This window comes from Psammomys obesus, unplaced genomic scaffold (genome assembly GCF_907164565.1).
Source record: "Psammomys obesus unplaced genomic scaffold, mPsaObe1.curated_primary_1811, whole genome shotgun sequence".
In the NCBI taxonomy this organism is placed as follows: Eukaryota; Metazoa; Chordata; class Mammalia; order Rodentia; family Muridae; genus Psammomys; species Psammomys obesus.
The window spans coordinates 4,597,130-4,624,709 of record NW_026585685.1 but is presented as its reverse complement, the minus strand read 5'-3'; the positions used below and the strand labels follow the sequence as shown (position 1 = coordinate 4,624,709).

Sequence of the window (27,580 nt, the reverse complement as noted above, 5' to 3'; positions counted from 1 at the left end):
TGACCCAGAATTACTGTTTTTCATTAGAGTAGGTGTGGCACTCTGTGGCTCCCGGCTCCAGTCATTTGGGCAGGTATGCCACAGGGTGTTTGCATGGCCCCAAAGTTTGGGCTAAAACTCCTTTTGTAATGCCTTTTGTTTCATGGACAAACGGATGAAAAGATTTTGAGACATCTGGAAGTTCTAGGCCTGGAGCTAAAGTCAGAGTTGTTTTTAAAGCCTCACCCACACACGAAACACCAATGCACATACAATAAAGATTAAAAAAAAAAAAGATTTTAACTAAAAACTCCTCACTTTCTTTAGATTCCAAAATCACTAGCAGACAAAATTCACACCAAAAGACAGGGCTAAACCTCAAGAAAAAGTTTCTGACGTGCTGTTTCCTTTAAACTATCACCAGCAAAAGTCTGCCTCAGTGCTTGAAATTTTACCAGTAAGAAATTAGTTTGTCAGAAGGCCTTGGTCTCAACAAAGTCTTATTAAAACTCACATAAGAAGAGAAAGTATAATGTCACTGTAGGCTTCTAGGGGTGCTCCCAAAGTCAACAATCAATAAAAAATAACACTGGCTAAATTGAAGAAAGCATGTTTTAATTGTCAAAATCAGTCACCCCCATCTAGATGTCAGAGCAAGTGATGTGCAGTTTGGGGACAATCCCACTTCTTCAGCTCTCCAGGTTTTCCTAGGAAGAACAGTAAGAATTAATCAAAAGAATGGTCCTTAGGAACTCTCTAAGAATCTAGGGAATATCTGCAGATTCCTCCAGAGACTATCACATCTCTTACCACAACGTCCATTAATCCCAGAAACCGAAAGGAGCACTCTAAGATGGTGGAAACTCTACAAGTTATGAAGTTACAGGCTTAGTGTTTGTCTTCTAATGAGAGAAAGCAAGAAAAGATGTGAATTTAGGTGGTTGGGAAGGTGCACAGATCTTAGAGAAGCTGGTGGAGGAGAAACTGGAATCAGATGTAAGATAGGAAAAAAATCCATTTTCAGTAAGAAAAATAAATTAATTTTTTAAATGATAAAGGTGCCAGACAGTGGTGGTAGGCAGCTTTAATCCCAGCACTTGGGAGATAGAGGCAGGTAAATCTCTCTGAGTTTGAGGACAGCCTGGTCTATAGAGGGAATCCCAGGGCAGCCAGGGCTACACAGAGAAACCCTGTCTCAAAAAAACAAAACAAACAAACAAAAACCAAAAAATATAAAGGTTCATAATACCTCCTATACTCAACTCTACAATAGATGAGACTAGCTGTTTTATTTTGATTTTTTTCTATTAAGAACTTTTTTCATACAATGCATTTTATCATATTTTTCCTCTCCCTAATTCCTCCCAGATCTTCCCCACCTCCCTAACCAACTTTATGCTCTTTCTTTTGCTCTCTCTCTTTTTTCTCTCTCTCTCTCCCTCTTTAAAAAACAAAGACCAAGGGCTGGAGAGATGCCTCGGAAGTTAAGAGCACTTGTCTGTTCTTCCAGAGTTCAGTTCCCAACAACCACATGGTAGCTCACAACCTTTGATAATGAGATCTGGTGCCCTCTACTGGCCTGCAGGCACAAATGCAGACAGAACACTGTATACATAATAAATAAATAAATAAATAGATAGATAGATAGATAAATAGATAAATAAATAAATAAATGCCAAAACATGCACACAACCCCCCCCCCCACAAAAACAAAAATCAGGAACCAAAATATATAAATAAAAGGTCAGTGAGGGGGAAAAATGCCTACACAAAGCAAAATGAGACATAAAGTCTACAATAATACCATTGAGTTTGTTTTGTATTGGCCATCTACTCCTGGGCATGGGGCCTACCTTGAAATAGTTAATATGCCCAATGAGACTTCATTGGAAAATACTAGTTTCTACTTTGCCAGCAGGTATCAATTGTAGTTAGCTTCTTGGATATGGATGGGAGACTGTGTCCACTTTTCCCATCTCAGTGCTGGAATTACATTTGGCTTGAACCTCAAGCTGTGCACACTGCCACAGTCACTGTGAGATCATGCGTTCACCACTCCTGTTGTGTCTGGAAGACACTGTTTCACAAACTGGTCTTTGCTACGTAATATTCATTATTCTGGGGGCTGGGAAATGGCTCAGTAGGTACAGTGCTTACCACAAGCATGAAGATATGAGTTCAGATCCCCAGAGCACATATAGATGGGTGTGGCAGTACACAGCTGTAATCCCAGTGCTCCTACAGCAGGATGGGAGGCAGAGATCAAGCTCCCAGGAGATCGTGAGCCAGCTAGCCTTGTATATGTAGTGGAACTACAGTGTGAAAGGTGAGGACCAACTTCCAGGATTGTTCTCTGGCCTCCATATATGAGCTGTGGCATACACATGCCTGAATTCAGGAGTGCACACGTGCACACACGCACACACAATTATTCTAAATTCCTTCAACACGTATTAACGATGTCAAGGAACAAAGACTCAGAAATGTACCAGGAAGCAGAGTAAAGCCAGGCTGAGATTAGAACTCCACCACCAATATACTTTATAGCTGATATATATAGATGGTAACGATTCGCTTTATAGCCAGCCAACCATCAACATTTCAGGCAGCATTGTCCATCTGCCACAGGGTGGACATCTATTTCCTTTTTCAGAGGCAACTTACAAAATGGTTCATAATTAAGAGTCCTACTTATTTAAAACCAAAACAGCACAAATGCCCAGCACAGTGTGGGGCTTAACGGACACTTACCCATCCGCCCTGGTCCTGGATGAACTCTCGGACGGCTGCGTTCCCATTGATCATGCTTGCCATGCAGCTAGCCACCTGTCTTGCCACTTGACAAGGAGCCCTACAAGCCACATACTGAAGAAGTTTCACGGTCGCTCCCAGAAAGGCTCTTTCGAAAGCTAAGGTGGGATCCTGAGCACACCAGGAACTGCTGAGAGACTGTACTGTGTCCTTGACTACAGTTCCTCCCTGATGAAGGAGACAGGCTCTGTCAGTGACTCAAACAGGACCGAGTCTACAAGTCTGAGAAATGCTCAGAAGTGGCAAATGTACCACTGGTAGCCTGAGGTCATATTACAGGGCAGACGAACAAATTTCACTTTAATATTTTGTTATTTTAATATTAGAAAAACATTGATTTATCAAGCTCATAATTTCAAGATAGCATTGGGTAGGGTGAACAAAATACTTTGAAAGAAAGCTATTAATCACATGATATTGAGCAGGTCAGACTGTAAAGGCATATTTCCACGATTAGGAAATGTGTAGCAAAGTCTAAAGCTAAAAACAACAACAACAAAAAAAAAACATCCTCTTTTTTCCCCTCCCAAATAAACTGGTACAAAAGCTACTACGAGGGATCAATATGTATCTTTAGGGTAGAAAGGGGCCCAGCACTGGCCAGAATGTCAAATTCTAAAAAACAAACACACAAAAACACAGAAGCAAAGAATAAGCTTTGGAAGAGACCTAGGCCTAAGGTTGGTTGGTTTTAAATGTATGTATTTACTTACTTGATTAATGTATGTGTGCACACATGGCACAGTGCATGTGTTAGTTAGAGGACAACTTGCAGGAGTTCATTCTTTCCTTTCACATGTGGGTCCTGAGGACTAAACTCAAACTGTCACAGAAGCCAGCAGTTTACCCATGGAGTCATCTCTCAGTGGCTCTATATCTTAGTCTCTAAGTATCAGTTTTCACTGAAAGAAACCAGAATTCCCTGGAGAATAACTGACTCCCAGCTAGCATTAAGACCTTCTGCTAGAAAGTAAGTAAAGTTGAAACATGACAAAGAGACAGGTCACACAGTTCTGTCAACAAGACAGGACAAACTCAAGTTTACTCAGGGATATTCAACATTTCCCATAAGCTTCAAATGTCAAGGTCATAAGAAAAGTCTGAGGGACCAACACAGCCCATAGGAGACTAGAAAACAGAACTGCCACATATCAACCTGGTTTGGATATTCCACTATAAATTACATTGTTAGGACAAGTGACAAAAATTGAATGGACTCTAAGGATTCAATACTACTGTATCACTGTTCATTTCCTGGTTTGATGTTTACATTGTGATTCTATAAAAAATATTCTTACTTGAAGGAAGTATAAAAGTATTAAAGAGTGAGGAACTATCCTATTAACTATTCTCAAATGACTGGAGAACTTTCCTATAGCATACTTAACTTGAGTTTGAAACAATTTCAAAAATTTTTTTTTTTCCTGGTTGTTGTTTGTTTGCTACTGTCTAAAGTCTAGAAGAAAAGAGTAGACCCAGCTATCAGCCACCTATGAGAGCCTCAGGGCCACAACTGGCAGTAAGATTCTGTCTAAACATAAGGTGCCCATTAGGAACAGTAAAGTGTGCTTCTGAATTCAGTCTGGATTCACATCCTAGCTTCAACATTTACAGAGTACATGTCTTACTTGTTTCCTTATGGGTGCATTTTTTATGTGCTTCAATGGTATTGAGTCAGGAAATTCATATTGCAGGCCTATTGTGATAAGGAACTACCACAAAGAAGGAAACAGGTTTGACACTTGCTCCCATGGCGTTATGTGCTGATTCAGAGGTTGCTCTAAGAGTAGCAGTTTCTGTAATAATTCCCACACAAGTGTAATGATTAAGCCACGAAATGCTATCATGTGAGGTAATAAGCACTTGCTGTCATTGACATAATCAGCAACATCCACTGGATCACTGTCTCATGGTCTTTGGAGCTAACAGAGTCCAAGGGATACTGCCTGTAATCAGAGTTCTGATGAGAAGCCATCCAGCTTCTTAAAGGGTTCATCTCGACTTGCATCTAAAGTATCCAATATTTCTGATTCTCACTCTGGACCCTGGGACGAGGGGAGAAACCTATTCTCAACAAAGTTAAGCATTAAAAATATGGATAATGGGGCTGATGAGATATCTTACAATTAAAGATACTTGCCACACTAGCCTGTGTTCAATCCCTGAAATCCACACAAAGGTGGAAGGGGAGAACGCCACAAAATTGTCTTCTGGCTTCCACAGATATGCACTGGCACATGTGTCCCCCTCCTTACATAAATACACACATACAACAACAACAACAATAATAAATATACATAAAAGATTATTTTCTAAGAATAAAGAACTACAAACATGATCTATGCACACTAAGGGCAGCTCTGACGAAGCTTTAGTTCCTTCTATACTGCTGGGTTTTTATTACTATCTAAAGAATTAGCAATCTCATTTCCTTCTATAGCTTCCTGAACAAACACAAACCTCCAAATCTTCACAGATCATTTCTATTCCTAGTATACTGAAATTAGAAAAGAAAAGAAAAGAAGGGAGAAAATTAAAGTTTGAAATAGAACAGAACAAACAATATTAAAAGGCAAAAGTCTGACCTGTCCTTGAGTGAATTCCGCAATGACATTATTGGCAGAAGCTTCCAACTCTCCATTGAACTTGTCACCCAGCATTCTAAGGCGGCCAGCAATAATAGCCACATCAAAAGAGCAAGGCTCTCCTAAGACAGAGGAAACATTTTCAACATGCTTAAAGAAATGAAAAGTCTCCTGACTTTGAGCAAAAGAGAAATGTTCTCTAGTCTTGTTTTTTGGTTTTTGAGATGGGGTTTTTCTGTGTAGCCCTTGGCTGTCCTGGAACTCGCTCTATAGGTCAGGCTGGCCTCGGCTACACTCTCAAGTCTTTCAGTTTTGGCATTGTTTGTTCTCAGTAGCAGCAGTCAGACAATCCTTTTTATTGATAAGCTCTTTCCTTTCAAGTGTTGCGGAAAATTTAGGACTTGCCTTTTGAGAAAATAGAGGAAGCAGACTCTGATTCTTTTACCCACCTGTAATCACCGCCTCCGAGCAGGAGCCTTACCTGAATGTGGTTCATCTGCAGCCGCTAGGCTCCTATTAGAACACTGAAATTTGGGGGTCATGAAGTCTATGAGTAGAGTATTCATGATGCATTCTGTTTGCTCCTCAAAAGTCTGAGGGTTCTTCATTGTAGACATTTTCCACAGAGCATGTGGTTTTCAGCTCAACAGAAGGCTTGAGAACCTGACAAACCAGTTGTGCCTGCTTTCCTCTTACTGCTTTCCTCTTACTGGATATGTCCCAGAATCTCTCCCACCAACCTTCCCAAAGTAACTGCTCAAAAGAGTGGGACCTCTCTCAATAAAAAGACTTTTCAGTTCCTTATCTCAGAGCCTCAACCTTGCCAGTACATAAGATTAATGAATAGCTCTTATAGATAAACACACAGAATTGAGGAAGATTCTCTTGAGCAATTTAATTAAGAAATACTTCCTGTTATGTTCTGGAGCTGATGTAATTTAAAGGGAGATTTCTGAAGCTATGAGAGACCAGCATTCAGCTTCTGGTTAGGGCATTCCTTTGGCACAATTAGACAATGATTATTTACTGAGCATTTATGTCTAGACTATACTTAGCACTACAGATAACAGAAAAATGACATGGCCACAGTTCCTTGTGAAGCTTACACTTCAGCTGAAATGACAGCCATTGACAAATCACATAGCTTCTTGTGCTCTTAAGATACAGTGGAAAGTATAAAGGGGAAGCAAAGCTTGTGGGCTGGTAAGGCATCCTTAGAGTAGAAACACCTGAAGTTAGTTTGGAAGGATAAGTGGGGATTCATTAGGCTAAAATAAAATAAAAGACAAAGACTGACGTGAAAGGATGACAAAGATAAAGGCTAGGAAGGTGAAGAAGAAAAAATACCTGTTTAGGTGTTTGAGGAATTAGAGTGATAACAAGATATTTCAAAAGGAAATTGTGCACATTAAGTTAACATGTATGAATGACCAGATACTATTTGGTATGTGGTAAATGTTAAATAGCCTCTGTTCAGCTCAAGGATTAGTGATCAGTAAAAAGATTCATTCTTTAACTCAAAGTTTGTCCTAAATTATTACACTCCATTATTGTTTTTAGGAGCTCTCAGGCTTGAACACTTGCCTGCAGTGGCTGTGAATTCCAGGACAGCCAGGGCTACACATAGAAGCCCTGTCTAAAAAAACAAAACAAAACAAACAAAGAAACACTTGAGAACACTTCTCTTTTGCCCAGATTCGGGAGACTTGCCATTCCTTCGGCACAGTGGTGCCTTCTCAAATCTGGGTTTAGCTTCATTAAGAAGGCAGCCTATGGATGGAGAGGTGGCTTTGAGGTCTGGGTCCCAGATGCATTATTCTAACCTACCAGTAAACCTAACACCCAAATTTATCTTTCCCAGTAAAATTAATAGCTTCAACTGTAACAATAAGAGATTTAAGCATAAACGGTAGGCCAGTATTCAGACTGGGATTTCTATCCTGCAACCTAATGAGAGGCAATATTCTATTTTCTGCCTGTTCTTTAAAAAAAAAAAGAACTAATATACAACTGTTAAAATGATCAAAATCTACCCACTGGCTGCTCAGTTTCCAAGTGGGGTTCCCTGAGAATGGGGTACAGTGGCCAACTCTCTGATCACCCCCCTCCTGGGGGGGGATGCAGCCTTGTCGGGCCACAGAGGAAGATGATACAGCCAGCCTTAATGAGATCTGATAGGCGAGGGTCAGATAGAAGGGGAGATCTTCCCTTGTCAGGAGACTAGGGAAAGGGCATGGGGGAGAAGAGGGAGGGTGGGTGGCACTGGGAGGAGGCAAGGGAGGGAGCCTGCAGCGGGGATGCAAAGTGAAGAAATTGTAATAAATAAATATATAAATACACTTAACTCTTTAAAAATGGTCAAAATCCAGAATGAGGCACCAAGTGCTGGAGAGCATGTAAAGTGACAGGAACTCTCATTCACAACTTGTGGGAATGTGAAATGGTACAGACACTTTGGAAGAGAGTTTGGCAGTTTAAGAAAAAAAGAAAGGAAAAACTCAGCATTTGTATTACCATATAATACAGGAATTGCACTCCTTGGCTTTTGCAGTAAGAAATGAGAACTTACGTGTACAACAAAAACCTGCTTGTAGACATTTGCAAAAGCTTTACTTATTTTTGAAGCAGGTCCTCATGTAGCCTGGGCTGGCCTCTAACGTACTATGTAACTAACAATTACTTTACTCTTTCATCCTACCGTCTGTCTCCCACCATATCTGGTTTATGTGGTAGGATGCCGCCCAGTGTTTCATGCATACTAGGCAAGCCCTTTATCAATGAAGTTACATTCCAGCCCTGTTTATGGAAGCTTCAGTGGAGGGATGGGTAAGCCAACTTCAATCCATCCAGCAATAAAGTATTATTCAGCCTTAAAATGATTAGCCATGAAAAGAAAGGAGGAATTTGAGTAACTGGACTTAGCTACATAACTGATGAGGTAAGTTCAGCAATTATAACAGATGTTCCACTCTGACTGGGGATGTTGGGAATGCATACCGGGTTAGGCCCTCCCACGTCAATCATTAATCAAGAAAATAACCCACAGACATGCCTATCGGCCAATCTGATGGAGGTAATTCCTCTGTTGAAATTTCCCCTTCCCAGATGACTCTAATTTGTATCAAGTTGACAGAAAGAACCTAAGACAATCAATTACTATTAAGTTGTTTTCAATCCTTTAACATCAGATAATCTCTCCCGGTTTTAGTATCTGGATCAATGAGTCCTATTTCTAAGTTGGTTTCCACATGTGGATTATGGATATGAAATGAAAGTTACAAGTACACTGTGGGTCTAATGCCTTTCCAACTAAGAGAAACTAACTCTCATTGACTGATGTTTTTTTCTTGTAACAAGTGTATTAATAAATTAGAATACAAAGTTGGCCATACTAAAAGAACACTAAAGAGAGGGAGGAGAGGGAAAGAGGGGAGGAGGAGGAAGAGGAAGAAAGAGAGAGCAATAGAATGAGTACACATATACTCTCAGTGGAAATTCTAGGATGTAATTCTCTTCACAGTAGAGGCACCCTTAAAAATTTAAGGATTCTATTGAATACATTTATGACATACTCCCCAAAAATGTACTAAGTACAAAAATAAGGGCTGGAGAGATAGCTCAGTAGTTAAAAGCACTTGCTGCTCTTGAAGAAGACACACATTCAGTTCCATCACCCACTTGGTAGCTTACAACCAGTTCTAGGGCATCTGACACCCTGTTCTGGTTTCCAGAGGCTGCCACAGCCCTGACAATTTCTTGATGTAAATACAAGGGGTTGTAAAAAGAATAAACTTAGTTCCTTATAACTTAATGGCTCAGCAGTGAACAGTGGCTTGCTGGAAGCTAGTCCTGATTTAAGAAGGCTGATAAAACGCCCTGGACTGCTGATCACTTACTAGAAGCATGAAAAACATACACACACTTGGCAGACAAAGCAAGCAGATCCTTATGAACCTCACACACACATGCACACATACAAACAGTAGACAAAACAAGGGAGCTCCCAAAGACACCATTCATCCACATATATGTAAACATACAAATATAAATATATGCATACATACAGACAGACAGACAATACATACAGACAATCAGACATAAAAACAGATTTTTGGATGAAGTGGGTAGCCTCAACAACTTTAATTCTTTTTGGGTTTTTAATAATCTAATACAAAGGTTCTCTATGTATGGAAAAAATTACCTCATTCCAAAACAGATACAATCATTACATAAAAAGGGAGTTATAGTAGGACTGTGGATCCTAATATTGAACTAGATATTTTGTTTATTATACATTTAAAGCAGCAGTTTTATCTATATGCTCATTATGGGTTCAAAGTAGAAGTTTTATCTTTTTCTTATTTCAAATGTACATTGTGTTCAAAGCAAGTTTTTATGTCACGGTTTTTCTAAGAAACAAGTGTCTATCTTGTTTTGTATAGCTAACCATTTATTCTTTTTTCTATATTCATATAATCTTTCTTATTATGGTGTACATCTGGGCCTTATTGTTGGACTTAAGCCTAGAATGAATGTATCTCCTGGATTATTAACTTGTTTCAATTTTGTTTTCCTTCTTGGTGTAATTCACATGGCGGTTCACAGAGCTCCTAGACGTTTTTGTTACACTGCAGGAGGGTTTTTAAATTACTTAAATCAAGCCAGAAATTCTTTAATATTATCATCAGGGGTTATGCCATCATCATTTGTCTAAGCAGCACTATGTCATGAAGGTACATCTTCAAAATAATCTGCAGGAAATATGGCCAACAGAGTGAAGCAATAAGCAGCGAGGGTCTCTGCCATGGCAGAAATAGGAGACAAGCATAGAAAGGCAGTATAGCAAAAATAAGCAGTCTGGAGGCAAAATCCTTGAGGCCTTGCCTAAACCATGGATACATCCATTCATCAGCCATGCAAAACACAAGTGGGCCACCTCCAGGAAGCTCGATTGCTTGCTTCTGCCAATCCAGCATGCAATTGCTCCCAGCAATCCTATATCCTCATGGTACTTTTAAGTTGACAGAACTATCTGGAATTTTCTTCAGCACCTACATAGACAATCTATGCTTTAACTGAATAAGAATATAGAAAAAAAAAAAAAAAAAAAAACAAAAACTTCTTTCTACATTTTTTTAAAAAGATCTTCTACTTCCTTTGACAACTCCTGGAGATACATAATCTACATGAGTGGTTTCTCAAATTGAGGTACTATTGCCCACCCAGTGTCCTTTGAAAATTCTAGATATTTTTAGTTGTCACAAGTTGGGTGTGTATTAGCATCTATCAAGTAGGGATCAGACATACTACTAATAACTTATAGTCTACAGAAAAGCTTCCCACAACAAAGAATTACATTCTCCTAGTTGTTTTCTGTTGCTATGATAAATCATGACCAAAAGCAACTTGCAAAGGTAAGGGTTTAACTTACAGGTTCCCATCTTTGAGGGAAGCCAGGATAGTGACTCATTCCAGGAGCCTGAAGCAGGAACCACAAAGGAATGTTGCTTACTGACTTGCTTTCTCTGGCGTGTTCATCTAACTTACATAGCTTAGCTTCAATTGCCTAGAGATGGCACCATAGTTGGATGAGTACTCCTATACCAATTAGCAATCAAGAAAATGCCCCTGGACATAGTCACGTGCTAATCTTATGGAGGTAATTCTTCAATTGAGATTCTTCATTTCCAGGTGTGCCAAGTTGACAACCAAGATTAGCTATCACTCTCCCGTAAGTTTATATTGCCACTTTAAAGAAATCCTGGCCCACCAGTAGTGATGGCACATGCCTTTAATACCAGCACTCTGAAGACAGAGGCAGGCAGTGGATCTCTTGAGTTCAAGGCCTGCCTGGTCAACATAATGAGTTTCAGGACAGCCAGAGCTACACAGACTCAGTCTCAAAACGAAACAAAAAAACTGAACATTAATTAATTAACCAATTAAATCAATCCTGGCCTAAATGGAATTCCATTACTTTCTGAATAGTTAATAAGATATAATAAAACATACTTCAAACATCAGTCACAGAATATGATTGGTGTAGGAGCCACCAAGATGGTCCAGTGAGTAAAGCTGCTTGCTGTCAAACCTGACGTCCTAAGTTCAATTCCTGTTTCCCACATACTGGAAGGCAAGGATTGACTTCCCTAAGTTGTCTTGATTTTTAAACATACACCCAGCACTCATACACTCACACATAGATGCACACACCCTAGCACTCATACACTCACACACAGATGCACAAAATAAATACTTCTAAGAAGACCACCAGTCTAGTTACTTACACCCATTCATTCAGTAAATATTAAGAAATATTATGGTGACTCTACTATAAAGACATAAGAAAAACAAGACCTTTACTACCCATAGAATTATTCAGCTGGAAGACTCCTTAATAAACAACTCCCAAAATATAGGCCCTTTCTTATTAAACAACTCAACACTATTTACTATTCACTCTATGAAGAACCTGTTGAGAGAAGTCTTGAGCGAAAAAACTATCTGTTAAGATAATGTAACCAGGCTTGATGGCATGAGCCTTTAAACCTAGCACTTAGGAGGAAAAGGCAGGAGAATCTCTGTTGAGTTTGAGGCCAGAATGGTTTACATAACAAGGTCCAGACAGGGCTAGACAGTTAAGCCCTGTCTCAAAAAAGCAAAAAACCACAAAGCCTACCATGCAATTTATGAACTAAGTAGATGATGAAATGCTACCATAAGCCCTTTATAAGATGTGCGTTGAGCTCAATTTGCTATGTTCTCTGCTTCCATAGGGAAAATCTATCATATGAAATTCTTCATTAACTTCCTATAGGATCCTGTACATGTCACTTCATGTCAGCCATGGAACTACATGTAAATTTCTCTTACAAATTAAAATCTGAGCCAGGTGGGCGTGGTGGCACATGACTTTAATCCCAGAGCTCAGGGAGGCAGAGGCAGGAGGATCTCTATGAGTTTGAGGCCAGCCTGGTCTATAAAGCGAGTCCACAACAAGCCAAGGCTACACAGAGAAACCTTGTCTCAAAAAAAAAAAAAAAAATCTAATGGCAGGTCAAAGGGAATTACTACCAACCTTGAAGATACCAGATACAACTCCACATACATACCATGGCACACAAACACACACACAGTTAATTGTAGTAAGAAATTTTTTAAAAAATCTGATAATAAATGCTTCCCTCCATTCTGACGCCAAATCACTTATAAAGCCAAATCTGAAGCTCATGTGTCAGCCCTTATACTCTGAACATCTATTTTTCCATTCCGGCCCAAGTGGAATTAATTGATGTTTTATTTTCCTTTTTCTGGATAGTTTGGTCTTACTATAGTTCGCTGTCTTTCCGTTTCGTCTATAGCATTAGTGATATCACCGTATAAAACAGTTGAGCATGAAGCAAAGGAAAACAACGACAACAGAACTCCAGAAGTATGCTAACAACTTAATTTTTTTCCTTACACTTATTATTCGAGTGAGAGGGGTGCACACACCTGAGACATGGTACATGAGTGGAGGTCAGACAAAAACCATGGGGAGCCAGTTCTCTCCTTCCATCACGTGGATCCTGGGGATTGATTTCAGGTTATCAGGCTTGGTTACAGGTGCTTTACCCACTAAGCCATTGTGCCAGACCATTTAAAAACAATTTTTAAACATGTATTGCATGCAGTGGAACATACTTTGTACCATGGCATATATGTAGATAATCGTCAGAGAATACCATGTAGAAGTTGGTTCTCTCCTTCAGTGTGGTCGGAGGTTTCCAACTCAGGTTTGCAAGCTTGGCAGCAAGCACCTTACCTGCTAAACCATCTTGTCGGGACTCCTCTTGTTTCTTGATAATACCGCATGTATCCCAGACTGGCCTCAAACACCCCATGGCAGCTGATACTGACTTGAACTTCTAATCATCCTGCTTCCAACTCCTGAGCACTAGGAATACAGGCATTTTTACCGGGTGTTGTAGATTGAACCTGAGGTCTGTCCATGCTAATCAAGTACTCTATCAACTGAGCTACATCCTCAGTTCCTATGCAGAGGTGACCTTCATCACACTGTATTAAGGGATGTCTCCAAATAGTCAATTGTTAATTGCTGAATGGGCAGCCAGCTAAATGCTAACAGATTCTGGTATTACCAATGCTAGTGAGGAATCTATCATCTCAAAGGTGTGTAAAAATTACTGCCCAATTATCTGATTGGTTACTAAAAGAAGCTGAAGAGCCTATGAGTGGGCAGAGAAGACAGAAGACAGAAGGCAGGACTTCAGTCTGGGGTCCCAGGTAAGAGGGCAGGGGAGTAGAGGGAGGAAGAGTGATGGGCCATGAAGAGTTGCCATGAGGACAAAGATGGAGCAGGAGCAGCTGAGCTGAGACTAGATGGCAAGTAGCACGGGGCACAGGGCTGGGAAGTAGCCAGGACAGTACAGATGGGTTAAAACAGATAAGTATATGCCCAGCTTTAGTGCTCTAAAGCTTATCAATAAATGTAATAGGTCTCCCTCTCCTTATTTGGGAGTGGGCATAGAAAAAAAACCCTAAAATCCAACATTCCTGTATGGCAGCTTTGACAGTTTGAATAAAGATCCCTAATGAAGACATTGAGTATCAAAGAAAAACAAAATGTCCTCAAAGAGCTCACATCTAAGAGAGATACACTGTGTGTTGAGACATGACAGTGAAGAACTGCTCTAGGCAGGAAATATAGATGTTTAGGCCTGGATATGAAAGGGTCCTCAGAGAACTGCAAAAAATCTGTTTTCTTCTTTGGTAAACCACTCTCTAAGAAAAGAGAGAGCTTCAGGAGTGGTGAGCCATGACACTGAAGAAGTACTTTACATGATACATGAAGGACTGCTGAATCCTAGCCTAAAAAGCTTGCCTGGAAATATAGAAACAGTTTACTGAAGAAAAACAGACTCTCAGAAACGATGATAGCTACCAATTTCCACAAGCGATAGGCATATTTAATAAATAATTCAACCATAAAATGATTAGAGAACTATCCGCAGCCTACCTTCATCCCATCCTTATCCCTTAGCAACACTGCTGCAAATATTCTCCTTTTAAAATGGGACCAATCTCTGACAGGCTTGAAGAAAACAAGGGTAAACATAAACTTTGGGTAAACAAAAGAGCCAGGATCCCCAGACTTTCCGTTCTCTTGCATTTGATACGTGGACTTAGAATCAGTTTTACAGGGAAATGAAGGAACTCTGGCAGCTGTTCATCTCGTTCAAGGCAAGCAGAAAAACTTAAGAGTTTATGTGTCCAATTGTTCCAATCACAGTTTCTAAGACAGAAACAAAACCACGGAGTGTTTCAGTCCTTGCCTCACTCTGTTTCACAGAGATTTGCATTTCTGAGTTCTCAGGCTTCAACAGCAATTCAGTTAAGAAGAGACAACCAGTGTCATCCTGAGCACTGAGGTAGGCTTTCCAGGGCTGTGCCCCAGCCCTGCTCATTGCGATGGTCTGAATATTTACTACTTTTAGGGCCATTTGCAGAGTGTCAGGCTGGACTTCTCCCTGCCAAGGAAATGCCTGCTGATGAGTAACTTTGAGGCTAAGCCATGTTTTCTCAAAGTACTCAGCGGTAAGCTGGAGATTGGGGACCAGCATGAGAGCTTCAGAATCAGGAGGCTCTTGTACCTCTTCTTTGTTCTCTTCAGAAACCAAGTGTCCTAAAAGAGTCAGAAAGCTTTGATGAGAGACACTCTTAATCAGCAGTTTTAGTTTACGATGTATAACGATGCTCCTAATGTACTGAAGAGCACGGTGGTGCCTGAGTGTCCCAGGTGCTCAGGATGGGGAGTAGTGGGGGTAGGAGAATCAAGGTTTCAAGGAAAGCCTTGGGTACATAGCCAGCTCAAGGCCATATTGGCTTCTCATAAACATCAAAAACAAACACATTTATACTGTGACTCTGTTTGCAGTTAAATGGCTTAAATAACCAATGAGAAACTCCTCTCATGCCCACAAAGGATTCAAATTCAGCAACAGTTTGAAATGAAGCTACAGATTTTTACTTTCCACTAGACACCACAAGGGGTGGTGGACAGCTTTACACCATGACAAGATGTAAGGTAAATTCTATTTGTACCTGATGAGGCTAAGGATGCACTGGGAGGAAGCTCAAGCCGCTCTACCTTCCGGCATTTAGAGATAGCTGCCCAGTAGGCTTTGCCATACACTGGCGCCAGTGTGTTGAAGTCTGAAGCCCAGCTATTCACAGGTCGTTCTGGCTGATCCTCCAAAAGTCCAAGAGAAGGGTCAGATTTAGGACTACACAGGATCTGCTTAACTTTATCAATGCCAACTAACAGGAGGCGGTAATAGAAGAGACCTCGGTCTCGCACAGCCATATCCTTTTCTTCCTCTGAGAGAAAACAACGGGTTGAGTTAAACAAACAAATACCCTACTCTCTTTGTGCCAAACATAAGAGGCAATGAAGGCACGATACGTTAGAAAGTATCATTTTCTTCTCAAGTCCCAAACATGATTTACCAAACAATGAAAGCTGTGTGAACTTTTAGCCTAAGTCTCAGCCAGTATTACCCTCTGAAAAACCTACCTATGCAGTAATGTAATAGACGCCCCAGCATGTCCTGGCACTCAGCAGGGCGCGAGATGAAAAGGCGCATCAGTGCAGTCAGGAGCTCCATTTTAACAGCAGGAAATGTCTCTGACTTCACATTTTCTACAAAGTCCTCCAACACATAAGGAGCATTGGGGATTTTTTCCCCATGGACCCCAAGTAACCAAATAAGTGCCTGTTTCCCCTAGGAATAAGAAAATAAGAGATGCTGAAGATGTGGCTGCCCAAACAGAGGAAATGATAGGCAGTCATCAGTTCTCTTTGCCCTACTGCCAGCAGCTAAACTATACCCTTTCATTGGTATCAACTTGCACTGTCATGTCCTGCTCTATTACTTCTCTAAAATACACAAGAATGAAATTCTGACGCACCCAGACTTGGGCCTAGGGATGCAGGGCAGTTGCAGAATGTTGACTTAGCAGGCATGAGGCCCTGAGTTTGATGCCTAGTATCACACACACAAACACACACACACCACCACCACCACCATCATCACCACCACCACACACACACACAAAACAAAACAAAACAAAAAAAAACCTGGGGGTGATGAGTCACATCTATCATCTCTCACTCAGTTGATGAAGGCAGGAGGATTTGAGTCAAAAGTCAAACTAAGCTACACAGTGAATTTAGGGACAGTGGGTTACGGGAGACACTGTCTTAAAAACAAACAAACAAACAAAACAAAAAGAGAAAAAAAATGTTAAATTGCATAAAGAGAAACTTAAAATTTTTGTTAGTCAATGTTGATGAAGCAATAAATTAGGATTTCTCCATTTTGGGGCCTTGGCTTTCTGGACTCACTTTGTAGATCAGGCTGGCCTCGAATTCACAGAGATCCACCTGCCTCTGTCTCTCCAAGTGCTAGGGTTACAGGCGTGCACCACCTGTAACCTATTCTCTCTTTCTTTCTTTCTTTCTTTCTTTCTTTCTTTCTTTCTTTCTTTCTTTCTCTCTCTTTCTATCTTTCTCTCTCTCTCTCTTTCTTTCTTTTCTCTCTCTCTCTCTCTCTCTCTCTCTCTCTCTCTCTTTCTTTCTTTCTTTCTTAAGGACATGGTGGACCACGTCCTTAATCCTAGCATTCAGGAGGTGGAGGGCAGTGTGGTCTACATATCAAATACACCCATCAGGGTTCTATAGTGAGACCTTGTCTCAAAGATTAACAAACAAAAGAACTACCATCAACAAAAAAATTCCATGGTGTAAAACTCTGATTCAAAATTATTCAAGAAGACAATGGTATCAAAGAATTTGTAATTGATACCAATTTGGTATTAAAAATTTGTAATCGGTGGCACACACTTTTAATCCCAGCACTTAGGGAGGCAGAGGCAAGCGGATCTCTGTTAATTCAAAGGCAGCCTGATCTACAAAGCAAGTCCTGGACAGCCAAGGCTACACAGAGAAACCCTGCCTCCAAAAACAAAACAGAACAAAAACAAAAGAAAGAAAGAAACCAGACAAATCTCTCTCTCTCTCTTTTAATAACTTAATGTGCTATCTATAGCCCAAGAATCTGAGACATAAGCAGGCCCAAGTTGCTACTTGGACTTAAGATGTTAAAAAGAGTAATTAAGTTCCATTTGGGGCTGGAGAGCATCTCAGTGATCTCCGTGGTACAAGTGTTTACCTAGCATAAGTTAGATCCTCAGCACCAGAAAACCAAAACAAATACAGATTCACTTCAGCAGGCAGGATCCTATAGCCCCTTAAATGATTAGAAGTAAAAGAGAGTTACATTCTACCTCACTGTCTTGAATGTTCTCCTCACAGCCGGGCAGGGCCTGACACACAGCTTCAGTACACTGAGGACACAACCAAACCAGGTCTCGGAAAGTCTGCACCACCACTACAACACAGCCCAGGACACAAAACACAGGTTAGGGACTCCATGAAGAAAGGAATCTTAGAAAAGTCGTGTATTCAGACTAGATTCCTGCCTGATTTCTATAAAACAGGTTTTGGAAATGGGCAATACGCTTCACTATTACACAAATCAAGCTGACATGAAGATAAGTAAACAAGGAGAAGAGCACCTTGTAAATGAAATGCTGTGGATGAATATGGGCTAGTGTTGCTGACAGACACTGAACACAGTACTGGCACTTACAGAAACTGAGAATAAGGCCTTCCTGAATATTGTATTCTAAGACCCTTCCTTGTCTCACCTGAACTCAGCCTTGGAAGCTGGATGAAGCAAAAACAGGAGCTTCCTGGTACCTTCATTATCTCAGTATAGCCTTGTCATTCCTAACAGCCAGAAGAGTTTACTCTGTTAAATCTATAGAGCCCATGCTTCTTTGAGAGCAACAAATGATGTAAAGACATGTTTAAGCCTATGTATTTGAAATCCATATAACAAAAAAGATTTTTAAACAACTACTGTTAGCTAAGTACTTGACAAAAGAGAGAGAGAGAAAAAAAAAAAGAATAAAATTCTAGGAAGGCAGACATTACCTGTAGTAATGTGTTCTTGCCGAAGTCCTAGCAACTCTGTTAGAATCTGCACACATTGGTCTGTGTAAGTCTTGGCAATGCTACCTGTAGAGGAAGGAAAGGTGAAATTCTAGCATGTCATTCTAAAGTCACTTCCCATTAGTCAAAGACAAAGATAAATTGCACACCTGTAATCCCAGCACTTGAGAAGTTTCAGCAGGAGGATCACAACATAGAGGCTAGTCTGGACTAAATAGCAAGACTGTTTTAAAAATAAGTAATAGCTGAGCTGTGGTGGCACATGCCTTTAATTTCAGCACCATGGAGGAAGAAACTGGCAGATCTCTGTGGGCTCAAGGCTAGCCTAGTCTACAGAGCTAGTTCCAGGACAGCCAGAGCTACATAGAGAAGCCCTGTCACAGGGAGGGAGGAAGAAGAATAACAAAGAAAACATCTTCACTGTCATCTTGACTGCATTTACATCTTGACTGCATTACATCATGGAAATACACTTCTAGGTATGTCTGTAAGAGTGTTTCCACAAAGGTTTATCTGAAAAGAAGGGACCCATCCTGAATGTGGAAGACACCACCATGTGGTTTGGGGAAAAAGTGAACTTAGCACCAGCATGCATCCTTCTCTGCTTCCTGATTAAAGATGCAATGCAACCAGCTGCCTCACACTCCTGCCATGACAGACTGTATCCCCTCCAAATGTGAGCCAACATAAACCCTTCTCTCCTTAAGTAGCTTCTAATCAGGTACTGTGGTCACAGGAACAAGTAAAATAATTAATACAATGACCAAAGATATCTTTAAAAGAAAAAAAAAAAATCACTAACTACAATGAAGTAAGAATCTAAGTCTGCTGCCCAGGGAACAATGTTTAAAATAAATCCAAGGGTTTTTTTTTTTTTTTTTTTCCAACTTACCAAAAGAAACTTCCTGGAAAAGAAAACAATCCCATAGCAGAAGGCTGAAAGCAGAGTAACAAAGTATTTCTGAGTTTATGAGAAAAGTACTGGATGAAGTTTTTTGGTCTGTTTGTTTGAGACAGGCTCTTGTTGTATCACCTAGGGTGGCCTTGACCTTGTGATTTTCCTGCTTCAGTCTCTCGAGTGCTGGAATCACAGGCACATACCGCATTTGACTGAGGCACCCTTCTGGATGCAACACACCTGAATAGTTATATTCCTGCTGGAGATACCTGACAGCAATCTTTTAAGTTTAAGAATTTTTAGTCTTCTTTGTCTCTAGTAATTTTATTTCAAATATGAGGGTTCTTTATCCTCATCTACTTAGTTTTAGCCCTCTCAATCTTAGTTTGCCAGATGTTTTAATTTTTTAAATCTTTCTAGCATTTTAAGTTCAAGACTGGCAGTCAGAAACAGAGAACTTTTAGTCAAGACAGTATGGTTCCACTCAGTTTGGAAACTATATAATCTTTTGGCCAATTAGTAATCTTTTTTTAAAAAAAAAATTTTTATTACGTATACAATGTCCTGTCTCCATGTACACCTGCACACCAGAAGAGGACACCAGATCTCATCTTAGATGGTTGTGAGCCACCATGTTGTGGCTGTTGGGAATTGAACTCAGGACCTCTGGAAGATCAGCCAATGCTCTTAACCTCTGAGCCATCTCTCCAGCCCTTAGTAACCTTTTGGTAGCTAAGTTTCTTCATCTTTAAAATACCCACTATTCCTAACTGCCTTACAAGTCCATAAGATGATATACATGAAAACAGTTTAGATAAGAACGTAGCATAGGGCAGTATAAATTTTAAGTATTATTATTTATTGTTCAAATTATCTATACTTCTATCTTGAGAATTATCTGCCTTGATTTAAAACAAAACAACTCCTTTCCCATGCATGAAATCATTGACCCAAGATTTGACCCAAAATGCATGGTAACTTTGTCCTCTATGGCTTCCTGACTACAGCTCTTTAGCTGGTTGACGTGAGGTCCCAACAAAGAAAAGCAGCAGGTACTTACCTATGGCAAAGATTGCAGCCTGTGAAAAGTCAGCAGACACATCAGTGCAGTATCCTCGAAGCTCCTCTAGCACCTGCTGCACATTCTCATCATTCACCAGCTCACACAGTATCTCTACCTTCTGTAGCTTGATATAGTGGGGCTCCGAGTAAGAACAAAAGAACTTTTTGTAGTGACTGCTAAAGTGGCCTGGCAAACTATGCAATACCTGGCGAATATGACAGAGAGCAGCAAAACAGAGCTCCCGGCTCTCTGAAGAACAGGCAGCTAGCAAGGGTCCCTTGACACGTACAAGCACATCAGTTTGTACGTGGGGGAACTTTTTTGCCAAAATCAGAAAGAGTTTGGTAGCTCCCATCACCACGCCTGTGCTGCTGCTCTTGAGATAGCTGTCCAATAAATTGAGAATATCAAACAGTTCCTCCTCACTGCGGGGTTGGTAGCGGAGCAGAAAGTTCAATACTTCAGCCTGACCCCACTGGTCCAGTTTTGACATTCTGTTCAAAATGAAAACAAAAGAACTACTTATAAGAATGAAACACTCTCCACACAACTGCCATGAACCAACTCATAACAAAGCGGGGAGGGAATTCTTAAAATAGATTATGCCATGATCAAATTCTTTTTACATTTTAAAAAAAACAGGCTTTATGTTCCACAACAAAGGCTGTTGAGATGACTCAGTGAGGAAAGGCATTTTTTATCAGGTCTGTTGACCCATGTTCAATCTCCAGTGTTCACATGATGGAATAAATAATTCCCGAAAGTTGTCCTCTGACTTCTACACATATGCCATAGCACATGCTTTCATGAAATACACACACACACACACACACACACACACACACACACACACACCATACAAAATAGTGAATTTTTCTTTTTAATTTCTCAGAAGCTGGAGCGATGGCTCAGTAGGTAAGAGTATGCACTATTCCACAGGATCTGAGTTTGATCCTCAGCAACCAACCATGTCAGGTGGCTGGCAACGACCTATAACTCCTCCCATACCAGGAGGCTCTAACCCCTCTGGCCTTTGGGGACACCTGCTTTCATGTGCATGTATGTATTCACACACACACAATTTTTAAAAAATTATATATATATATATATATGATATATATATTATATACATATATGAAAGAAATTCCAAGACAACTTGACAGTACAAGTATATGATCAATATATACCAGATACAAAGTCTTTAGATTAAATTATACCTCTAGTTGCAGATTTTCTATATTTTCCCAAGATTTATTTATTTTTATTTTATGTGTATGTATATTTTGCCTACACTTAAATGTAATATGTGCATGCCTGGTAGGAAGCTAGAAGAGGGTGTTGGATCCCCTGAAACTGCTGTCACAGGCAGTTGGGAGCCACCATGCCGTGTAGATGGTGAGAATTGAACGTCTGAATTAAGAGCAGCTGGTGCTCTTAATCCCTGAACCATCTCTCCAAGACCCAGCTTTTCTAAAGTTTAAGATAAATAAATGGCTTAGTTTAGGGGACAGAATAGGTATTGCAGAACAGATTTATCACCATATCATGTTTCTACCATCTTTACATATCAAGAAAAAGAAGTCAGATTTTTAAAAAAAATCTCTTGCTGGGCGCAGTGGAGCATGCCTGTAATCCCAGCATGAAGGGAGGCAGAGGCAGGCAGATCGATGTGAATCTGAGGCCAGCCTAGTTTACAAAGTGAGTCCAGGACAGCAAGGCTACACAGAAAAACCCTGTTTTGGAAAAAGAGGAAGAAAGGAAGGAAGGAAGGAACTCTCTTAGTGAAACATGAGGCAATTAATAATTGTGGTAAACTTGAAGTTACGTCAGGGCTGGAAAGATGGTTCAGTGGGTAAAAGCGCTTGCTGTGCAAGCCTAATGGCTTTAGTTCGATTCTTGGAACCCACACAAAAGTGGAAGGAGAGAACCAGCTCCTCTAAGTCACCTACTGACTTTCACACTCTTACTGGGGCACATGTACACCTAAATCCACATCACCACCACTCCCATCATACACAATAATAAAGGAAGACTTAGTTTAATACATCAACAAGATCCTACCATGATTTGTATCTCATAAAAGAAGAACATCCTAACCTATTTAAGAGATGGTGGGCAATGGGCTTATTAATGACAACACCTCCTTCCTGTTTTAAAATTTCCTCTAGAGACCTCAGACAGTTCACAACCACAATTGGATCCTGGTCACGCAGAAGACTGTATAATTCATTGACTAGAGCACCATCTGAAACAAAGATCAAGGATTACAGATAAAGAAAAACTTGAGTCACAGTGATAGAACCAGAGTAACAGCTCTAGCCAGGCAAAGCTACATCTCTGCCAAAAGAAACAACAAAAGCAATAACATCATTTTGGGTACGGGGGGGGGAAATGTATAAATCAAGAAAAAAATTTTTCTCAAAGACTGAGGTGCTAAAAAGAAAACAAACAGATAAAGTAAAAAGAGGCATGCATCCTATCTAGATACATTCAAAGTAGTGGAGACACATTATTATATGCTATCAAGCAACATAGCTTCCCCCCTCCCCAAATTATATGCATAATAGCCACAGATAAATATTGAGCAGTGGATGATCTTACCTACTTCAGAGTCCCCATGAAGATTGTGCATCCTGGCACAGCCAAGGACGGCTACTCTTCTGACATATGAAGCCTTATCCCGCAAACCATTAAGGACAGGTTGTTGGATATATTCCTGCACACCAGGCATTCTAAGAAACACATCCTAGAGTCAGCCAGATCTCGAAAGACTAGCTTTGACACAGTTAAATTCTTCTTCAATTATCAGAGATTTAGTTTAAATATAATTTAATAGCTCGTTTGAATGTATATCTATTAGATGACAACAAATTGGAGAAAGCCTCTATCAGATTTAATAAGGCATAATTTGACTTTTCATTTGCAATAATGCTGTACACTCAGCACAAATTGTTACAGTAATAACTGATTAAACATCTTTTTTTAAAAATTTATTTATTAATTATGTATACATTATTCTGCCTGCATGTACACTTGCACACCAGAAGTGAGCACCAGATTTTATTATAGATGGTTGTGAGCCACTATGTGGTTGCTGGGAATTGAACTCAGGACCTTTGGAAGAAAGGCCAGTGCTCTTAACCTCTGAGCCATCTCTCCAGCCCCTGATTAAACATCTTTAACCAAAATTCAGAAATATTTTACCAAGATAAAGAAAAATCACCTCTAATAAAACCATAAGATACAATTTAAAAAGTCAAAGTAATGGCTGAAAATCTGAGTTCAAGGTAGAAAAGCGCTTTCCTTAGTGTGAGGGAACTTAAGCTGTCCTCATTAAAAATCTGCACTACAGCTTTCAATATTCACCAGCCCCTGAGGACCAGGCAGGGAGGCAGAGTACTCACCTGAGGCTGCACATGCTCCGTAGTGCCAGCCCTCGCACCATCGGGTTGGGATCTGAGCAGTCTTTGCAGAGTGTATTGATGGCCAAGAGTGCCAGATCCGGTTTCAAAGGCGCATATGTGCCCATATACAGATACACCAACTTTTTCTGAACAATATCTACAGTGGCACTGGCCTTCACCATTTCCATGAAAACACCAGACATGTCCAAGCCCTGAGTCATGTGCCTGTATATACAAAACAGAAAGAAGTAAAACGGACAATTCCCAGTCTGTAAGAGAACTTTTATTTATACATGGTCTAGTTATCCAAACTATGATCTTCCAGAGAAATACAACTGGGTCTACTCTGTCAATTACATTACACAAAACTTCCTATCATGGGCCTGCAACTGTTGCTCTGTATTTTCAACACCGTGAAACCTTAGCATAGTCCAATGAAATGATATGGTAATGGTACATTTGACTTTTGAATTCCAGGGTTATGACATGGAGAAATCATCTTTAAAAAGGTACAAGTTGACAGACAGACAGGAGGAAGGACACCAGGATGGGTTAGCCTGGAAAAGAAACCATGTGGATGAGGAGAAGTGATTCCAGTAATGGTGTGAAAAGGCCCAGATGAAGAATAAAAATAGATCAAGGCCCTGAGGGCATGTGGCTTGATCATCTTCCGAAGATACCTCATTCCAAGGTGGACAACAGTACAATTGAGTTTCTGCTGCTGCAGGCATCAGATGGCATTCATCACTGGACTCCTCCCAAAGGCCATGTGGACCCTGGAGAGACTGACTTAGAAGCAGCCCTGTGAGAGACTCAGGAGGAAACAGGAATAGCAGCAAGCCAACGGAGCATCAATGAGGGCTTCAGAAGGGAGCTCACTTATGTGGCCAAGAAGTCTAAAACAGTCATTTACTGGCTGGCAGAGGTGAAAGACTACGATGTAGAGATTTGCCTCTCCCAAGAGCATCAGGCCTACCACTGGCTAGGGCTGGACGAGGCCTGCCAGCTGGCTTAATTCAAGGAAATGAAGGCAACACTCCAAGACGGACACCAGCTTCTCTGCTCCACACCGGCCTGAGCCAATCAGAACAATTGCTTCTGTTGCATCCTTAAGGGTTTTTCTGAGATGAACCCACCCTCTCATCCTGGGAAAGATGTGCTGGTCTTTAGCTTGTTACAGCCAAGAGATAGGTTGGTGAAATTAAAACTAACTCGGCATTCTCAGGTGAGTGCAGAGAAGCCCTGGATTCAATCCCTAGCATAGAAGATAATTTTAAAATAAGAGCAAGCAAGAATTTTAGGAAGTTAATAAACAAAGGAGGGGTAAATTATTTAAAAGGTTAGCCCCGGGAATCATAACCTTGTACTTTATAAATTAACTTCAAGTTGCTTTAAAAAAAAAAAAAAGGAAAGAAAGAAAGAAAGAAAGAAAGAAAGAAAGAAAGAAAGAAAGAAAAGAAAAAGAAGGTACAAGTTGAAGAGAGAGCTCAATAGTTAAGAAGCATTTTGCTGCTCTTGAAAAAGAGCTGGATTCAGTTCCCAGCACCTACATGGTAGTTTACAACTGTCTGTAATTACAGTTCCAGGAGATCCGTTGCCTTCTTTGGACACAGGCACCAGGCATACACTTACATATACAGACAAAACACTCATATACATAAAATTAAAAAAAAAAAAACAAAAATGAAAAGCTGGGCATAGTGACACACACCCTTGATCCCGGAGGAGTGTGGAAGGCAGACACAGGTAGATCTCTGTTAGTTCAAGGCCAGCTTGGTCTACATAGTGAGTTCCCAGGACAGCCAGGGCTGTCTCAAAACAAAATAAAACCAAACAGAATAGGTGTAGCCTCAGATGTTTGGGAACTCAAGATCAATTAAGAAGCCAACTAAGAACATCACTGATTTAAAAAATCCAGTGTAATAAGTCAGGCAGAGGCAGGTGGATTGCTTTGAGTTCAAGGCCTGCCTGGTCTACTAAGTGAGTCCAGGACAACCAGGGCTACACAGAGAAACCCTCCTGTCAAAAAAAAAAAAAAAAAAAAAAAAAAAAAAAAAAAAAATCCAGTGTAAGCACTTGAGTTAGTGCACAATACAACAATACACAGACCACGAAGATCCACATCTATATGCCACTATGGAAGTCAAAAAATGTTTCTTCAGAGTACTTCAGCTAAACGATCAGCTCACTGGGCAAATGTAATACAGCTAATGATACATGCTATGAAGCCTGAGCAAGAGCTGATTATGCTTTTTGTTCCTTGGATGGCATGGGAAAACGTTTGAACTTCATGCCACTGATTGTTTCTAATGCCGTGGAACCAAACTAGTTCAATCAGCTAAGATGTTTGTTAAAAATACAGTTCCCGGACTCCATCCCATCCTAATAAATCAGAACCGATCCCCAGATCACACTCCTTTAAAAAAAGCACAGCAAGGGGCTTTTGTGCCTCCTAACACTTTTCAGCTACAGCTTCAGATTAGTTATGAATTCAAATGTAAATAATAGAAAAAAAAAAAAAAAGAATCCTAGCTGAAGTGAAGAGACAAAGCTACTTATTAATAAACTATCACAAAAGGCTTTGAAAATGACAGCCTGGGCCAACACTACAACTACAGTCTTAATAACAGGGTAGATATTAATTTTTCAAACCACCTGACAGTAGATGCTAACTAAGGGCAATGTCAAGGTTTCTAGCATTTTCAGTAGGATGCCTGGTGACATTCATAACACAAATACAGACAGAACAGTTTAAAGAAGAGGTTTAAGGACAACAAGAATGACGATACTATTTTGGCCATAGTAGAAATGCCAAACAAGCAGAGGGATATAGAGGTCTGAATCTAAAAAACAAAACAAACAAAAAAACGGGAGAACTGTACTACTCAGGTAAGTCATGGAAACAGGAGTGCGCAGCGTAGCTGCTAAAGCCTGTGACATGAAGGAAACCTGTCGGCTAGGTAAGACACTCCACAAGGGAGACTGCGGTGACAGTCCAGAAACGCGGCCTCAAGGCCAAAAGACACACTCCATGTATGGAGGTTCATCTGCTTTTTCAGGGTGGTTTCCGGTCGCGAGCCCCGAAGACGCCTAAGAGTGGGGCGGGGTGGGGAAGGCGGGGGTGGGGGTTAGAATTCTAAGGTAGGCTGGTGATACCTAATAACTCGCTGGATGACATTCCGGTAGCGCGGCCTATCAGCCTGAATGTGAGGGTTACACAGGGCCTTCTTCAGTTCCTTCACCACGTCCTCAGAGCCAAGGTATGGCATCTCCGCGAACGGGACAGTTTCCACTGACCCGCAGGGAACTCGCGGGCTCCTTCCGGGCCCGAGGCGGGAGCCTGAGTAAAGGAAATGCGGTCAGTGAACACTAACTGAGGCAAGAAGATGTCACTGTGCCGGGCCTTCTCCAGGGAGGAACACACACTTCGCCCCTCGGTCCCTCTGGCGAACCCCGACCTAGGCCCTTCAGGAGTCGACCCAAGCAAGACCAGCGAGAGGCCGAAGACCTAGCACAGGCTCTTCCCCTCCAGTCCTAGCTGTCGGGGCCATCGCGCAACAGCCCGGACGGCTTCCGGCGGAAATCCCGCCCCCTCACTGCGCCCCAGCCTCGCCGACCGCGGAGCGCCGAGCGCAAGCGGGACCGACCTTAGGCCGCCCTTCCCCCAGCCGCTCTCCTCTTGGCGCAGGCGCACAGCTCGCTGTGCTGGAGCCGCGGCTGGCCATCGGAGATCAGCTAGTTCGGTCTGTCTCCGCGCCGCCG

At 41.0% G+C, this 27,580-nt stretch overlaps 2 protein-coding genes and 1 pseudogene across 4 annotated transcripts; 1 reads left to right on the top strand and 2 right to left on the bottom strand.

Annotated features, from left to right (window-relative positions):
* Positions 1–537: 537 nt before the first annotated feature.
* Positions 538–7,705, bottom strand: Bcl2l15 (BCL2 like 15). The gene is made up of 4 exons (XM_055628725.1): positions 5,857–7,705; positions 5,376–5,497; positions 2,731–2,958; positions 538–686 (listed from the first exon to the last, which is right to left on the bottom strand). The coding sequence occupies exons 1-4, from the start codon at positions 5,990–5,992 to the stop codon at positions 669–671; spliced, it is 504 nt and encodes a 167-aa protein (XP_055484700.1). The 5' UTR covers positions 5,993–7,705; the 3' UTR covers positions 538–668.
* Ap4b1 (adaptor related protein complex 4 subunit beta 1) lies at positions 5,460–27,378 on the bottom strand. Of its 3 annotated transcripts, none has more exons than XR_008722699.1 (11): positions 26,975–27,378; positions 23,819–24,043; positions 23,016–23,146; positions 22,512–22,659; positions 20,412–20,908; positions 18,436–18,519; positions 17,724–17,827; positions 15,952–16,159; positions 15,480–15,755; positions 14,395–15,060; positions 5,460–5,497 (listed from the first exon to the last, which is right to left on the bottom strand). XR_008722699.1 is itself a non-coding variant. In XM_055628715.1 (11 exons), the coding sequence occupies exons 2-11, from the start codon at positions 27,085–27,087 to the stop codon at positions 14,633–14,635; spliced, it is 2,214 nt and encodes a 737-aa protein (XP_055484690.1). In that variant the 5' UTR covers positions 27,088–27,158; positions 27,277–27,378; the 3' UTR covers positions 9,497–14,632. The 3 variants fall into 3 exon arrangements, 1 of the variants encoding a protein (XP_055484690.1); XR_008722698.1 differs by lacking the exon at positions 5,460–5,497 and adding an exon at positions 9,497–13,311; XM_055628715.1 differs by lacking the exon at positions 5,460–5,497 and having other exon boundaries at positions 9,497–15,060; positions 26,975–27,158; positions 27,277–27,378.
* On the top strand, positions 24,263–24,896 carry LOC129691869 (bis(5'-nucleosyl)-tetraphosphatase [asymmetrical]-like; annotated as a pseudogene).
* Positions 27,379–27,580: the final 202 nt, after the last annotated feature.

Coding starts and splice junctions, on each gene's coding strand:
- Bcl2l15 (XM_055628725.1), bottom strand. CDS start 5,992: ATGTCTACAATGAAGAACCCTCAGACTTTTGAGGAGCAAACAGAATGC. Junction 5,498..5,856: donor TGCAGATGAACCACATTCAG/GTAAGGCTCCTG, acceptor CCTCTGTCTTAG/GAGAGCCTTGCTCTTTTGAT. Junction 2,959..5,375: donor CGGAATTCACTCAAGGACAG/GTCAGACTTTTG, acceptor CTCCTTCATCAG/GGAGGAACTGTAGTCAAGGA.
- Ap4b1 (XM_055628715.1), bottom strand. CDS start 27,087: ATGCCATACCTTGGCTCTGAGGACGTGGTGAAGGAACTGAAGAAGGCC. Junction 22,660..23,015: donor TCATGGGGACTCTGAAGTAG/GTAAGATCATCC, acceptor TCTTTGTTTCAG/ATGGTGCTCTAGTCAATGAA. Junction 20,909..22,511: donor GCCCACCATCTCTTAAATAG/GTTAGGATGTTC, acceptor CATTTTGAACAG/AATGTCAAAACTGGACCAGT.